The 18312-nt window shown below is 38.5% G+C and overlaps 1 protein-coding gene across 6 annotated transcripts in view; it reads left to right on the top strand.

Moving 5' to 3' along the window:
- LOC138934405 (uncharacterized) overlaps positions 1–18312 on the top strand; it is a 240405-nt gene that overhangs the window by 191036 nt on the left and 31057 nt on the right. For 5 of the 6 annotated variants that reach the window (XM_070298103.1, XM_070298099.1, XM_070298100.1 and 2 more), the window contains 3 exons: positions 12343–12410; positions 12889–13149; positions 14989–15219. In XM_070298103.1, the coding sequence (XP_070154204.1) occupies positions 12343–12410; positions 12889–13149; positions 14989–15219 (560 nt within the window). The remainder of the gene's footprint in view (positions 1–12342; positions 12411–12888; positions 13150–14988; positions 15220–18312) is intronic. The other variant, XM_070298105.1, reaches the window with a different exon arrangement.

Raw genomic sequence — 18312 nt, 5'->3', positions numbered from 1 at the left:
CCTCATACGTCAATCCTCGCGATACGCATCGCATCGCATCGCGGCGAACGAGACAGGAAAAGGGAATATCTGATTTTCTTGTCGCGATGTACGAACGCGTTTCCTCTTTTTGTTGCTTAATATTTTCCCTGCATATTGTAACGCGTTCGGCGATCATATACGATGGAGGCGATTTGTCGATCTAACCGCCCGTTAATGTTGATAAACGCGCGTCGATTCGCGTCTCGCGATAATTATCCACGAGGGGGATGAGCGACAGCTTGCGAAATATTTCGCCGTTGAAAGATATTTTTGTCCCTTTTGTAGACGCCGTTTCGTATCTCTCAGTGTCCATTTTGCCGAGTTTCTCTCTCGCAAGAAAAGACGGAAATACGAAGGAGAACGTGAACACCGAGCTTCGGACATTTCAATGCAAAAGCATCTTGCCGCGAGCATCCTGGCTGCTTATTTTCCTGCTGCTTTCGAATCTTCCCCATTAGTCTCGAACGTTTCTTCTCTCTCCTCGCCTCACCTCGTCGTCTCCCTTCTTTTTCTCACGGCAAATAACCGGGTCTCGCATCGCGCGCGAAGAAGAAGAGAAAAGCGTGGAAACCTTACGATCCTCTCTCTACGATCCCGAATAGATCTTACGGGTATTTCCGGTTCGACGTTTCCGTTTGCTTGTTGAACATGGCAAGCGAATTACGATAAGTCTAGCACAGCGTGTGTGAACCCAACAATCGAGTGACTACCTTAATCTTTCATTCTTTTCATTATCCTAGCTTACGTTTTGTATTCGATCAATTTTATTAATTTTATATAAATTTTATATAAATTAATTTTATATAAATCCTTCGATGCGTCGGTAACGTATTTGTAAAAATACAAGATGCGCGTGAAATACACTCGCGGCAAAGGTGGTAATGAAATCGTAAGGGTCGCGCAGATGTATGGGATTTATATCGAGAAACACACGAACTCTCTCCGGGCGAGACCATCTCATACATCTTTATCTCTATCGTAGTATTTACGCTGATGTCGATCCGACAACATTTTCAACAAAGCCTCTTACGAGAAATACACTATGGGGGGACATCTTTGCCGGCCGTTTGCAGCTGCAAGCGCGTATGTTTGATTATAGAGTACAAACTTTGAGGAGACGCGGAAGATGACTTTAGAAAAAATATTTATCCTCAATTTATCGATTCTCAAATAATACATCATCTTGTACGCGTTTGCAAGAGAAATAACTTTTGAGAGTGCCTGTCGTATAGTTATTCCGCGCAGAATATTTCTCGCAACTTCGACAGGATCCCTTCCTCCACAGTATTTTCCACGAATAGTCGCAATGCAGTTCGCGCATGATGATAATCTTGAATTTCTACCCGTATCTCCAGTCGTATCCGAAGACATCATCCCCGGAGGAAGCTGTATTCTATCTCTCTCATATAGGATAACCGTCTCTCACGACGTTTACACCGGCCCGGTTCATAGAACGCGTCTTGAATCCTGCGGTAATACAGCACGAGAGTAAAGCTCCTTAGGGACGTCTCTCAGGATACCGCAAGGCACTTGAGTTCCCTATTGCATGTGCATCTTCCCCCCATTGGTCGAACTCGAGTAAATAATGCATTAATTGACATATCTCGCGTAATTGTCCACGCTTTCCGAGTAAAATTTTTGCTACCTATTATAATTTACATAACGCTTTCTGATAACGATAAATATATACTTATTCAATGTACAATATATTTGTTTGATAAATAGAAAATATACTTTAAAAACCATTCGCGTGTATGTCAAGATACAGATTTCCAAAAACGCGAGATAAACCGTGTAATGAGATAAGATTAGACGAATAGAGCTCAGGGGGTCAACAGGTTTTATATTACAAAGGGTTGACATGCGCGTGAATAACAAAAGAAGACTTTTTTTTTTTTTTTTTCAAATACACGCCCCGATTAATATCGGGACATCTCTCGCAGCTATTTGTACACTGGCGGCAATATGACATTCATATTACGCATCGATGTTTGAGATCCCATAGAAAATTTTGTACGGCAGTTAAATATACGCCACGTTTCCAAACGCAGAAAAAACACAGCGACGATGCAATTGGCGGGTCGCAAAAAAAAAAAAAAAATAGCGTTTCCATTCGCTAGTGCTGGACATCGTTACTCTATTTCGCGCTTCTTCCGAACGGAACTTTTTAGCAATTTGTGCGCCTGTAGGCATAAGGTCTATAAATGAGTTGCACCGGGATGGAAAGAGTGAGATAGATCTATAGAGAGAGAGAGAGAGAGAGAGAGAGAGAGAGAGAGAGAGAGAGGGAGGGAGAGGGAGGAAGCGAGGGAAAGGATATAATAAAACTCGTAGCGAAATTAGTCCTCGAACGAAGTGGCGGGACGGTTGGGGAAGAGGAAGCTTTTTAATTATGATCCCATCGGGAGAACGCGCGCAGCTCGACCTCGTTAATAGGTTCCTTTCTCTAGTTGCAAACTTTATAACGACTGGCAACAACTCGCCGAAGAAGAATTCGCGTTTTCGGATTTGCATAGGTACGTAAATGCGATACGCGGGATTATTTATGTAATGTTCACGCCGCTGGTGAGAGCTATTTTTACTGCGTAAAACGCGTTTCTCTACTGAAAATGCAGCTGTTTATCGTCGCAAATCTCTTTTGTTCCCATTATCGTGTTGTTTCTCTCTCTCTCTCTCTCTCTCTCTCTTTTCTCTCTACGAATCTTTGACTGTTACGTTTGTACATGTTTGTTATATTTGAGCCGTTTATTTTACAAGTAGCACAAGTATTTTCCGTTTTAAGAATCTTGCTACAAAGGTACCACGCGGTAATTTATATCTACGTTTCTCGTATTTCAAAATTCGATTCGCTATTGTTTTAGCGAAACTTGCTTCTGGGATAACAAATTTATCTCTCTCCATCACCCCGCTCCACCCATATCTCACCCCTTTCGCGATCGTATGAAAACGTCGGATCGGGGGGAGAGCCGTATCGCATATTTGCGTACTCGCCGAAACAAAACTATGTAAATTATTTCGATTTCACCGGTGCCTTTGTAATACGATAGGTTTTCGACGTTACGCCGATACTTGCGGCCGGTGTGTAACATCCTCGGATTTCCGCTCTTTTTCTCTTCCCTTTTCATCTCGCGCGCATGCCCGTGCACGCGCTTTTGCGTTCGCCGCAAAGTATCCTGAACGAATGTGTAAAAAAGAAAATTTATATTTATTCAAATAGTAAACTGCAAACGTTACAACAAACATTAATTGACCCGAAAGAATATTTCCTGAAAATGTAGCGAGACAAATAATATAAACTAGAGAGACAGTATTTTTTTTCAGAGTTATACGTGTATAATCGACTGATATTTTTTTATGGTTTGTTTATCGAAACGTGAAAAGGAAATGAGAATTGTGTGAGAATTGTTTTGTTGAAGAAACTAACCGTGTTATTCGACGTTACGTCATTCGCTCATCTCTCTCTCTGTTGAGTCTCAACGAATCATCTTCTAATTAACTCTCCAATCCCCGGGGGTGATAATTTCCGCTTGTCAAAATTAAGCAGAAATAGAAGATGTGAAAAGCGGATACATTTTTAATATCTGTCCGAATATCGAATCTACACTAGATTGATAAAAAGTATTAAGAATAGCGTTTATTACATAAAATATCTTTGCTAATTATTCAGAATCACGGCTCCACCTGCAAAATGGGCTGCAAATCTTTTTACGAACTTTTTATGTTTAGAAGGAAATATAAATAACTATTTTTAGTTGGGGGTGGCCCCCTCCCCCCCAAAAAAAAAGTTATACACCAAAATTATAAAGGGTTTTAGAACTTTCCACGCAAAGCGAGATTTCCTAACCCAAAGTGAGGTTCAACGCAAACCTATGTGTCTAATTTCTTGATAGTGGTGCCCCCCCCCCCCCTCCTTTCTCCCGCCCCGTGAGATTCGGCATTTATCAATACAAAGATTTGAGTTGAATCTCGTTTCGCGGGGAAAAGTTATAAACCCATGTAAAATTTCACTTCGCATTGAAAAGTATATGCATGGAGGCAGTATGTTCCGACCCCCCCCCCCTGCGGGGTGGGGGTGGGGGCTCCATTATCGAAAAACTAGACACATAGGTTTGCATCGAATCTCGCTTTGCGTGAAAAGTTGTAAAATTCTTTACAACTTTGGTCTATAACTTTTCTTTTATAGGGGCCTCCCCCGATTAAAAATATTGTTATTTACATTATTGTCTAATCGTACGTATAAAAAGTTATCAAAACAATTTGCAGCCAATTTGCAGATGGAGCCGTAATTCTGAATAATTACCGTATCTTTTATATAAATTTTTTCATAAAAATAGTCATTGAATGATAAATGACAGTACAGAGAAATAGTATTAACAAAGTCTCTATTTTTGATAATCATTATATTCTCAATACGATGATTAATTGATTCGATGTCGACGTTTGTGGGTTAATATTTCTGTCTTTAACGAAATAACCGTTCATATTTTTAGTAAATCTAAAATAAGGGTAAATATACAAATGAAAGTGTGTGTGTGTGACAAAAAAAAAAAAAAGAAAGAAAGAACCGATCGAATCGCGATCAATAGTAGACGTTACAAAACGCGTTGACAATAGAAGCTTCTGGCGAGAAGAACCGCTACACATTCGTCGAAAACTCCTCGTCTGCGAGATATCAATAGGGGAATTTCATCAATCCGATCGATCGGATACTCGAAATCGGTAGTCGGCGAGCGGTGAGCGAAAATACAGTCAACCGGCATTGACTCGCGCCCGAATTATTTCGGTTTCGCATACGACGCGGCTTTGTAACGTAATAGGTTTTCGACGTTACAACCGCGCATCCGCGGCTGAGATATCGGGTTTCCAAATTGTGCCCGCACGACACAACCGTGATACCAAACCTACCCCTCTCTTTGTCCCTCTCGCTCTCTCGCTCGTTCTCTCTCTCTCTCTCTCTCTCTCTCTCTCTCTCTCTCTCTCTCTCTCTCTCTCTTTCTATCTCTCCATTCTTCTCTTTCTCTCTATATTTTTTTTTCCTGGCCGCTCCATTTTATCCGAACTATGGGGGGTGCGGACACACATCGGAAATGCGGCCGCCGCAAACTCGTGTAGCGACATTCGATTTCGTGTCCGATGCTGTTCATGATTTAGTGAGATCTTGCCGAACCAGGTCGCTGGGCATTTGGTCAGCCGATCGACCCAGACTACGTATCGTCGGTATTTTCAGATGCACGTTTTTCTGTTGAGAGTATTAATACTGTCACGGCTCTGACTTTTTAATTTCTACCACGTGATAGTTATTTAATTTCAATATTTAGCAATATTCGTATTTATCTATAAATTGTCTGTATTAAACAATTGTGTAATAACGAAAGAAAAGAACAAAATGTAAATTAAATTCTTATAAGAATTGCCATTTTGGTAAAATCAAAAAAGTTCCATTTTGTGTTTAATAATAGATATCTCCTTCCGCTTTTTTTTTAAATTAACAAAAGGAAATGATAGGAAATACGAAACTATCTTTTTATCTATAAATCTATAGAAGCCACCATCCTATATGAAAATGAAGCCATATAAATTTTCATTGACATGTTTAACCACGTGACAAGTAGAAGCACGTGTACCTGTTAACGGATAACGAAGTGTCAAACTTTGTGTGTGTGTGGTTTTGATTCTTCCAAAAATATTCCTTTCTAAATTACCTATATTACAAAAGGATGAAAGAATGTCGGCCAGTGGGATCGGCTGACAAACCAGCCGTTCTTTATGTTCGGCGGGGCTTTTATTTGTTCCGGCGTAAAAACGAGTCTACACTATGGAAAAAATTTATGTTTTAGCGAAAAAAACGCGAGAGCGCCCGAGAGTTATATGAATGCCGGATTTGTACGGCAGCATTTTAATAAATGGCGGTCACGCGGCTCGCGCAAGAATGTATTGCTCGCGTAATCGTTTCTACCTGTTTTAAAAAGTTATAGTTCCTTCCTGCATCAAAAAATTGCGACTCGCAGACGCGGAAACGTCGAGGTATACAATTACATAATTTACGGCGGAAACAAGAAAGCGGGGACAAACCCCTTTCTTTAATCCCGTCCGGGCAGGAATAAAAATTCACGTTTTAGCAAACACGCTAGATGATATATGGGACTGAAAAAGCGAATTTTTTGTTTTGTCGCTAAGGGAACTTGAGAGAGAGAGAGAGAGAGAGAGAGAGAGAGAGAGAGAGCTCGACACAACAACGCACGTGATTTCAAACTCGGGTACGTTTATACAAAAGTCACACGCTCTATAATCTTTTTCTGAACAAAAATCTTCGCATCATTATAATTACCGGATCAGCCACGAAGTCTCTTTCATTGAATAAAAATTTTGCAAAAAAATTACACACACGCGCACGAGATACAATCGCTCACGATTTTCATTACGTTCGCGTAGCACATTTAATTTTAACTGAGTTAGCGACATGCATATTTAAACATTTTTGTAATGCTACAGGGCTACAAAGTAATGTTTTATCAGCTATATTAAATCGCTATTACAATTCTCGAATTTTATCAGTCGTGTTAGAAACGTCGTGTTTAAATGGCGGTAAAATTTTGAAAATCGCGTATCCTCATATCCCCCACATACCGCGTAAATTCTCGCGTAAAACGGGGATATTATAGTAAAATACCGGAATAAATTCTGTTTTTTTCCGGAAATAAGTGCGCCAATTTCCGAAAGCGATTTTCCGCCGTATGTCCGTGTCGAGAGTATCCTTCATTGTGCGCCTTTTTGATCGACGTGATCCACATTCTGTGTCAGAGAAACTCCTCCCTAGATGCCGAAACTTTTTCGTCGTAATGTCGTAAGCTCTCCTGAAAAAGTTTCCGCTCTTCTCGGCAGGAAACGGCGCGACACGAAGTCGTAGCCCCCCCGTACAAGTCGTAGATTCACGATTTTGTTACTTCATTTTATTTCTTCGAGCAAGTTCGCGCTTCAATAGCGACAAGAAGAATCAAGCTTAATGCTGCCCTGTAAAATTTGGCCGATTGTCTTTACCATAAACACCATCTTATTATCGATACATGACGTATATTACAATATATATGTATATTTTTTACTAGACAGTAATTATGGATTTTTTAACATAATATATGAAATACAAGAAAAAATATATTATTATATGTAATATATTTAATTATTCCTCTTCGGACAATTTCCTCTTCGGTAACATATGTATTTATTTTCGCAAAGTTGCGTTAATTTTATGGCATCGGTATAGATAACTCGATAGGGTAACGCTTGATGCTGCGTTCTCGCTTAAAATTTAATTCGAGCTCAAAGCCTTGGCTTTATGTCAGTTCGACGGTCGTGATTGGTTGGTACCTAAGTTTAAGCTTATAGGCTTTGGTTCAACCCCGAACATAGTGCCCGCGCGTGTATGTATGTGTGTGTGTGTTTTCTGTATGCATGTGTAGGTATTTAAGTGGTATGTGACGCGATGTGTAGTAAACTAGGTCACCTCGTCGATGTAATTCGTAATCCGCCTTCCACAATAAATTTACGTATACCTGCGCGCGGGTGATTGTTGAAAACAATGTTGTTTTCGCGTGTGAATGTGCTCGTTGGATCTGACAGAAATACGACTATTCGCGAAAGATTTGTTGAAGCGCGGAATCGCTCGCGTTACCTTCAACACCCTAATACCTGCCAATGTTGAGTTGCGCGAGCGACGATTCTCTTGTGTATTTTTAAACTTTAAAGAAAATATTAATCTCTAACAAATCAAGCACTTTAAAAAAATATGATAGTTTAATTATATTAGACATAATGCGTGTAAGCAAATGTGATGAAATTATGTTTACAATAAGCAGATTTATTCACGTTCATCGAACCGTAGTGTCATCGCGGAGGTGTACGCGACGATGGGATTTATTAACGCAAGGGGGGGAGGGGGGGAATGAGTGGTATTATACAGTATAATCGCTAGATAACGTATTGCGTGAAAATTACACGGTACCTACAGTTAAGGGCGGTGTAACCCATTTAAAAGATCTCATTGCAGATACCGCGCGACGATAATATATGAACAGATTGCTTTTGTTTCTCGCGCGCGGTTTATTCTCGCCGCCGTGTATAGTGTGTTTTAATAGGAAGAATCTACTTTAGTGTTTATGTACTACGTAAGTCCAGTCGTTCCACTCCACATTCCTATTGTCCTCGTGTTACTAACTTTTACCTCGTTTTAAGTATCGAGTACACGCATACACGGGATAAACATAATTTTATAAAATAGTATGAAACCATTTCTAGTTTCACGAGTCGTATATTTGCAGGAGATAAAAAAAGAGATCGTATCGTTACACCGAGAAAAAAAAACTCGTTAATTTGACTAAATTCGTCCAACTATAATTACTATTTCCTTGTATTTTCAAATTGAAATATATAAATATTTAAGTTAAATACGACATATCAAATCTAACATGACGTATGTTTGACTTCGATATTTCAATTAAAGAAATACGAAAAGAAATAGTAATTAAGTTGCACGAATTTAGTCAAATTGACAACTCTTTGTTTTCTCGATATATAATTGTCAATAAAAAGGAAAAGAATGTAAAAGTACGAAATATTATTTATATTGAATTTATATAATCTCCATTTATATTTGCATAATTCGTAATTACAAATAGTGGAGATGGACGCGAATCGGGGCGAATTTGAAGGCCTTTAAATTTCGCTCGACGTTGAACACCTAATTTTCAAAATCGCGCATTGATTCTCGTCCGTACGCAAACAAATTCTCGTCCGTGGGTCCCAGGGTTCGTTTGCGGTTTGGTTTTCCGCTTCTGCGGACAATTTGCGTATAATGATCGTAACAGCGCGGTCAAAAAGTTGGCCGCGCACTCGCCGGGTAAAGGAGTGTTGTAGGGGGAGGGGGAGGAAAAGGGGGATGGGAATGGGGGGGCAGGGGGAGGAGGACCTCGCGACCGAACGATAATTTATGAAAACGTCACTTTCGACCGCACGGTCCGCCCGCGTCGCGTCGCTCTCTCATGGGCGTCGTTAGCGGAGAGTGTACCGTATGTGCCATGTATTTACGCACTAGAGAAATCAATAAACCATGTCCTGGGAAACGGGGTTTAGACGAGCGAGAGACGGTGGTGTCAGACAGACAGAGAGAGAGAGAGAGAGAGAGAGAGAGGGCGCGGAAGGGTAAAACTCTGTAGGGTTGCTCGCGCCCTTCGCGCACGCTATCCAGCTATTAGACAATGCAAACAGTATCATTGCTCTGTGATCGGCAATTTGGATCTCGATACTGTCCCTTTGATGAAATGCCTCGCTATGTCTCTATTGCGTTCTTGTTTCTTGTGTATAATTACGATGCATTGTAAGATACTCCGTTTCTCCTTCTCCGTTTTTTTTTTGTTTTTTTCCGAATTTTCATCTTCGCGAAATAACGAGATAAAAAAAATTATAGTTATTATCCTGTAATATTAGCGATTCGCAATAATCCAATGGAAGCGAAACCAAACAGAATGTATAGTTATACCGTATCGATATTTATACAACATGTCAACGTACGAAAACGGAAGATTACGAATTTGCATTCTGAATGAAATGTTCGTTCACCGGATGCAAGGGGTGTAACGAACGGATTAAATAAAATACAAACGAAACAAACGATTGGACAAGCGGATTACGGAGAGATGCGGGAACGTTAAAATAAAAAATAAAAAAATACCCGCATTTAAAAATTAATATGTATATCAGAATATATTTTCTCGCAATACGCGACGCAAGATAATAATGGAATCGGACAAATTATTAAGCTTTGACCGAAATTCACTTATTTGCGAATCATGTGAGTCGCGCAATTGCATATGCATTTGATCGATAACACATTTGGATTCCGCTGTTTAAATAGTTCTCGCGTTAATAATTCGTGGTCATTAATAATTCACGCGCAATGAAAAGAACATAATGCATTTATACAGAAATGTCTTCAGAGACATAGACTTTATGAGGTGACGCAGGAATGACGAGAAACGATCACCGTCTCGTCTCGTTTCGCGTTATTAGTGCGAAGTTCATCGAGCGATGAAGCATCAGAATTGTTGAGGGTCGAAGGGTGACTTTAACAGCGGCTCTCTCGTTAAAATGCAAATACTTGACTTAACATAAAACCATTCGGTTAAGTAAATATACGTCATGACTGATCGAGCGGAGAAATCAAGACGGTTTATGACGAGCATACGATATACAAATCTCTCGTCATTAATACACGTCTTGTACGCGATGTATTCAAGTGAGTCCGTTACCGATGATAAATTTTTAATATTTAATATTTATTAACGTAAATCTTCATAATTAGATATTGAATTAAAATTGTGAAATTAAGAATATAATTTTAAGCGCCGAAAATTACGAAGGCTTAAAAATCGAACAGGTCTTTATAGCAATCAGTACATCAAAAATGAAGATAAGAGGATCGCTGCTGTAAAAATAATTCATCAAAGAGAGAAACTTAAATGGAGCAACGCGTTTGAATATTTGGAAAGAAAGCAGCGACGAGATGTATTACGCGCTTTTAAAGCGGACAAGACGGAGAAGAAATTTATAATTACGAAAAGTCAATCATCGCTCAAGAAAAATTCGCAAAAATCGTAAAAAAACAAAATAAATTCTCTTTTATGTGAGAATTTATAAGGTAACGGATTCGGGAAGGAAGATCTCTATCGACAAAAGCGTTTTGTCGCGGACAAAAATGTTTTGCCTTTAATTGTGAATCGGCTACGTTTTCAGACTTTCGTCGTATATCTACCATAAATCATATACTGTGGAATACGATCGCGAGAGAGTCAATATTCGGTGGAGATCATTTTGGAAAACGCGTGCTGGCGTCGATATGCTAAGCACACTTCGCAACTTTCGGATCCACCACGAGGTTGCGCAATCAAGTATTTATTTTTTCTCTATTGATGAATCGCTGTGTCATGAAACAAACTAGATCCTCACCGAAGATTGATGACACTCGAGGCGAGATGAGATACTGGCAGATGCGTTGCGTGCTTCTGTAGATGAGCGTAAAGACAAACATAGTGCAATGATGACTTCAGTAGGATAGATAAAAGAAAGGGAGGGAGAGGAAGGAAGGAAGGAAGGAAGGAAGGAAGGAAGTGAGAAAGAGATAGAGAGGAGTCCAACGAGTAGTATCGCGTAGCTACTTAAAACTTTCGGAGCTTGTCTTGTGTCCTTACTAGTTGGCACCTTGCTTACTTAGCTCAGGTCTGCAACTTACCTTCTCCGCTGTTTCCCGCCTCACCCCCCTTTCCGTCCCTTTCCACCCCCCACTCGGTGGCTTAAGTCGAAGTTTACCTTTGTTCCCGGCTGTCAGTCCGATATAGTTTCCAGCTACTATCGCCGCTCTACCGTCGGTCGCATCTGCTACTATGTACACCGCGAAAGCTCCAGTTGTAACGATATTAATCCGCTTTAGCGGCTGCATTTGGAAAAGGACGATAATCGGCAAAATCGTCGTGTTCCTCGCGATGGCGAAATCCGCGGGTGTCGTGGCCGCGCGACAGAAATTACTTCGGTATTTGGTTTGTAAATTTATGCGATATTCAAATAGACGATCTCCGAGATGGTTTATAGCTTTTTTTTTTTCAGAGTGAAAATCAACGTAAATGAAATCCGCGGTGAGAAATTACATCGGGCCAACAATCCTTGTGTGTTTGCAATCCGTGTTCGAAACAAATCGTTCAAAGTAATTACATTGAATAAAAAGTATGTTTTTTTAATAATTCTATGAAAAGGATTTTATTAATATTAAACGGAGTCATAAAATATAAACGTTATTCGATAGCTGATCGACGATTTGCGATGATCTTTATCAGGATGATAATTTTCTTTTGGTTAAACTATATTTATATATATATATATATTTAAAAAAGGAAAGTTATTTAAAAAAATATATATTTTTTTTTTTTTTGTAGTTTATTTGTATATTTTGTGTATTATCATACCGGAAAGTAAAAGTTCTTCCAAAAGACATTGTCGACAGACAGATCTGCAATATTTAATATAAGAGGATGGCAAAGTCATGTATGCGATATATCGCAGATTTCATTATTCCTTCTTTTTTGACATGCTTTTTGACGTGAATAGATAAAGTTTATGACATATCGAGAATGAAATATTTTGATAAAAGATTTGTATAAAAGTAAAATAAAAAAAAAAGAATTATGCATTTATGTAACAATCTAGAAGTTTTTAAACAACTACAAATTATGTACGTTGAGAGTAACATATAATATTGACAATTGTTTCTTGTTTCAGGAAGTACAAGTGTTATCGATGTATTGTGATGCATAGACAACATGCCAACGTGCTGCAATACAAAGAAAGTAAGATATAGTTACATTTTGAAATCTATGTGTTTATATATTTAAAGTATATGCGACTTCTCTCAATCTGGAATCTCATAAAAATGTATTCATTAAATGTCTTTATTATTCTTTGCGCGTTCTGTAAATTATTTCATCATCTTCATTTTTCTTTACTTATCTCGTCCCTTCTCTTGCTCATTGTCAGTTATATTTCTAATTGCTTTTAAGAAAAATTTTAATTTTTAAAAGTGTAAGAGAATTTTTATCCCTCATTCTTATTTCTTTTTGTTTTCTTCCTTTCGTCATCGTTCGTCTCTGTTTCATCTCGATAATCTTAATCTCTTACATTTACATTACAAATATACGTTACGAATTAAATTTTTAATTTACATTAAAAATTCACGTTATAAATATTTTATAAATATTCTCATCATCCTCATGATATCAAATTTATAAGGAATAGAGTCGCAACATTACGTTTCGCTGCTTTTATTAGCCTATTGCACGAACAATTCACCGGAACCGAGTCTGCTGACCCAATGCAGCATGTTGACCAGCGACACCAATCTGGTCTCTCTGTTTCGCTCCAATGCAGCGCCGCTGCCCTGTCCCATTAAGGGTCCCTTGGAATTCACATACAGCCACGGTGAGAGCGAGTGCAACTCGCCGCGGTCACGGGCGGAAGCGTGCACGCAGGACTCGCGTCTGCTTCTGCGCTATCAAGCGTGCGCCAATGTTCATTCGTCTGAAAGCGTGGGTCAGTATTCTACCCCCAGTGTCATTATTACCGTGCTGACATGTGACAAACTCATTTTACTCAACGAACGAGTCAGATATCAGCGACAGTGTCCACTCGAACGCGGATCATCTGAGCTTTCGAAAACGCTCTTCTCTCTCACCATCTTTCTTAAGAAAAATATATATTTTTCTATATAAATGATATATAAATATATATTATATATTATAATAATATTTAATTATTATTATATATTATTATAGATTACTATAAATTATTATTATATATACTAATAAATATATATTAGTAATATATAAATATACATATATGTATATTTGGATAATTTGAAAAAAAAAAATATAGTTAACACCATTAACGGCTCGGTTTGGAAAATACAGTTTAAAGAGAAAAGTTATGAATGTGGGAAGTGTAAGCAAACAAATGTTCTCTCCCTTATATTTTTTCAGCATAATACAAATAATCGAACTATTATGAAATTTAATTATTATTATAATTAATTTGTACGATTCTTTTTAAAAGGCATTTTTCTTTGTTCTTTACTAGGTATTCTTTTTTTTTTTTTTTTTTAATACAATATACAACAAAACACCATACAATAGATAGGCGCTATACAATAAACACTGCGTAAAATGATATTGTTACACCAACATGCATTGTATAATATCCATTTACGCGGCAATTGTGCTTACACCTGTTTACATACGCTCGCAATTTGTCAAATGAATACCCAAACAATTATGAATTATGCAACATGGCAGTCCAATCAGTGCCTAGTAACATTTTGTTATTGGCCCATAATTAATTCGTTCTACGTTCAATCTACGATTATAAAGCGCTCGCCGATGAGTATCTCGACATATCGATGCAAATTGCGGAGTGTGTATGCCATGGATGTGAAGCTTGAATTCGTAACTTTATTGTTGTCAAATTTCCTCGCATTTTCGCGTTTGACGAGATTTGAATATTAAAATCGTATATTAATTTCGTATATCGACTTTTTCTCTATCGCAAAATGAATTTATCGAAAGAAATAATGCGATAAAAATTTTCCCGGAAAGATGGACCCGATTGAAAAATGTCGGTGGATAATTCCGGTTATCGGGAACGCGAAAGTCAGCCCGCGATATAAGTGTCCCCTCATAAGCGTGTCGGCGTCATCATTGTCGTTAAAACGCGCGCGTGTTTCGGTGCGTAAAAAGGAAAATTATGACGTCGCGGCGCTTCCGCGGTGACGTTAACATCCGGCTTGACATTAATTAACACGACGCGCAAGGCCTGTAACGGTCAATAAAGCTCGCGGCTGCGGGAATGAATGATTAATGGCCTTGTCAATTACCATTTGTTGCTGGGCTTGTCCAAACGATTTTGCGCAATTATCATCGGCCCGCGCCCTCATCGTCGCATCTCGATACGCGGGTGCGAACAAATGAATACACGGGCGCGTTCACGCACTCGCGGATCCCGCGCGTCGTACGTACACGCTAAATGCTCGGCATAATGCGTTTTCGTGAACGTTCATATATCGCTTATCCCCTCGTTTATAACTTCTGCAGATAGCTTTATCCGGGGACAAAATGGTAGTAAATCTCTATTTACGATTCGATTACTAATAGGCTTGTATAGACAGAAATTTTATTCGTCTCGACGATACACTCTCTCGTCGCTATATGTAAACGTCAGCTGGTACTTGAACGTATTACAATTTACGCTTTCCCATTCTGTAAATGTATATTATATGTCTCAACAGCGGCCGTGTGTATTTGGATGGAATAAAAAAAAAAAATAATGATTATTATTGGATACATGACAATTTGCAGTTACAACGGTTTGTTTTTCCAGATGTAGAATTGGAGTGCCTGGCTCATTGGAGGGAGGGCAGCTCGAATTACATGGTCGTGCGTATGAACAGCGATCGTAACGATCGTAAAAGAAGCGATGAGGAGAGCTACAGATGCTTTATTTACACAAAACCATCGAACAACACGTGGCATCTCGCGCAAAGCTCGGACGCCTCTTGCAGTGGATTGGTCAGCGTCACCGAGGCTGCCAAAACATTCAAGATGACGCAAAGTAAGAAGAGAGCTTCCTTAAAGCTTCTTTAAATAGCTGGTACAATTTTTTTTAACGGAACGTATATTTTGCGATTTCTTATAAAAGCATACATTATTTTAATGAGATGTATACATATTGATATATCGTATATTCGCGCGTAAGAGGATTTAGGTCTTCGGAGAATTTCAAGGTAAGATAATTGAAAAAATTTTTCATTCTGCCGCTAAAATATCGGAATGTCGTATAATATTTGCTCATTGTTTTGGTGTCTAGCGATGATACGAAAAATCGAATTAACGATCGAAATTCTGCGGGAACGGCCTCGTTAATCGATAGTGAGAGGTGGCGGATCGGCGCGTATGACTCGAAGCTGCCGTACATGTCGAGGGGTTGGCTCCCTTAGAACGAGAGCACGTAAACTATGAGAGTGCCTGCGGACACCAGATCGGATTCTTGTCCGGCATACTATCATAACCCCCCGGCTGGTGGTCAACGCGAGGTACTTGGGGTATTCCACGGTATCACATAGCTACACATAGCCTTGCCGGATTGGGATGATCTTGTAGCAGGATTCATGGTTAACCAAATTGAGGGCAACAGACGGGCGAGCCGGTTTCATCACCTTTGGTCACATTGAAAGGATCGATATGACCGTGTCACCGTTCATTTTGAGAAAGGACCTCTTATTTTAGAGCCGTAATCGAATAGCTTTTCAAGTGTCTGTCCGTTTTCGATCTCTGCTCGAAACGGAAATTCAAGCGTAAATTAAATTGAAATAAGTCTCGAATTGTATTAATATCATTGTTATTGCCATTTATCGCACATGCCTGATCGCGTATCGATGAATCCGCGTTATCGTGGAATTATAAAGCTTTATAGATTTCGAAATATCGCCATTACTCGAGCGTTAAAGTAGCTTAAAAATTTTTCAGCGACGCCCTTGGCACGGCATTGCGAATGTTTCGTTAACCCCCTACCCCGATTCCTCGTTTCCATTTAAACTTTCCAGGAAGCAGATTAACCTCGGGATCTCGAACTACGCCGAGCTTCCCGCACCAAAGTGCTCGCCCATGGATGAAGAGAACGTTACTCGCGTTCCAGCCAACGCGCAATAAATTCTATCTAGCCGATATATAAATATATTCACGTGTGTCTTATTCTTTCTCGCACTGTTTTTCTACATTTCTATGATCGGTTCTTAAAAATTTTATGCAAACGTGGCATGATACTGACCGCTTTGAATAAAATATTATTCAATCATAATTTTTTTATCTTAAAACACGTTTTAATCTGTTCCGCTAAAAGGAAATTATTAGAGACTGTTAGTTTTAAATTATAATTTGTACCTACGTTGCTTTAAAAATCTGCCATGCATTAAGAAAGAGAATCTGAAGAAATATTGTATAGAATAAGAAGCAGGGAGCCAGAACAGATTTGCATAGTAGCAAAAGAAAAATATCGTTATGCGAAAAACCGAGATTATCATTGTACAGTAAACGTATATATATATATATATACAATTGTAAAATAAATACTAAATTTTTTGAAACGTTCTTATATTATAAATTCCTGACTCACGTCAATATTATTAAATTTTATATTATTTTCCAGAAAATTTTTTATCAAGGATAACGTTGTTTATAAGATATTCTCATCTTTACGTTTTAAATAATCTCCTTGTATAATAAAACACAATTAAAAAATTACATATGATATGAAGAATCATATTAAATCCAATCGATGCGAGGGAGAGTCGCGAAGTCTTTTCTTCTTTTTTCTTTTTTTTTATGAAAGGATGTACAGTGGCAATTATTTTGATCGTTACTGTAGCAACATTTTCTCTACGAGATATTATTTTCGCTATTCCCGCTAGAGATTGAGGTTGCAGTTTTCAAATAACCGCTGCCGACATTTTGCGGAATTACAATCTTTTCGAGGTAACGTAACGGCATTACGCATACGGTCTGACTAAGGAAAAATATAAGGGGATGGGTGTAATTTACTTTGAACAAAGCACACATTTCCTCTTCTATTTCGCCGCAAGCGTGAATCGTTTTAATACGCATTTTGTTGCACGCTACGTGCTCATACGATGCGAAATTCTAGTAAGGTATTAAAAAAATCTCTTTTCTTTTTTTTTTTTTCCACAATTTGAAACTATTGTCATATTTTTAATAATTTATGTTTATCAAATCGAAAAATCGAGCATTTTCAAATGATTTTCTTCGCTATTGCTAAAATTACGCGTAAAATAATTATATTACGAGGAGCGCGAGCGAGTCGCATAATGAAACAATTAAAATCCCGGCTGTTTCTTTATCGCCATCGTTATGCCATTCTCTTATCATCGACGACGACGTACATGATAAGTAGCAATTTCGGCCAACTATAGTGTTACGGGGCACGCACACACTCCATTGAATTATCGATTAGCTTTTAGTTGCACGCAGACTGGATGCGGCGTATGCAACGTGCACGCAGCATACTTCGTCGCTCGTGCATTTTTAACGGTCCATTAATTCACGGTGCACGGTGATTGATAGCCGTGGGCAGCCGACCATTGACATCAGGATAACTGTTCACTCGCGACAGAGCCGACGCGCGTTTATTAACAAATTATTTGCTTCAATTCGACACATATACCAAATGTCTTCTACACTCTCTCTATTTGATTTCCGTAATATATATATTGAAGAAGCTTTGTTTTTGTGACAAAATTTTTTTTTTCCAGATTTCTGTGCCAATGTGTTTAGAATGTTCAAAATCGTCGAAAAATCATATTTAAAAAAAATGTCCGCATGTATATGCGCGTACGTATGTATTTATGTACGGAATGTACATTGTACAATTTCTAATTTCCGTAATTTTTTAAGATAACAGGCCAAATTTTTTTTAAAATGAGTAGAGTATCATTAAAGGACAATTGGTATTGAATTTGGTGAGGATCGGTGAAAGGATTCATTTTTTCCTTTTATTTTGAATTTTTTGAGAAATATTTGTACCCGTTTTAACTTTCGCAAATTTTGAGATATCGGATTAAATTTTTTTACACAAATAGAATATTATTAAAGGATAGTTGATATTGAATTTGGTTAGGATCGATGAAAGAGT

The sequence above is a fragment of the Polyergus mexicanus genome, unplaced genomic scaffold, assembly GCF_030449975.1.
Source record: "Polyergus mexicanus isolate NDT 795.1 unplaced genomic scaffold, iyPolMexi1.0 SCAF_6, whole genome shotgun sequence".
Classification (NCBI taxonomy): Eukaryota; Metazoa; Arthropoda; class Insecta; order Hymenoptera; family Formicidae; genus Polyergus; species Polyergus mexicanus.
Note: the sequence above shows the minus strand (reverse complement) of the source record. Positions and strands in the feature narration are given on the sequence as shown.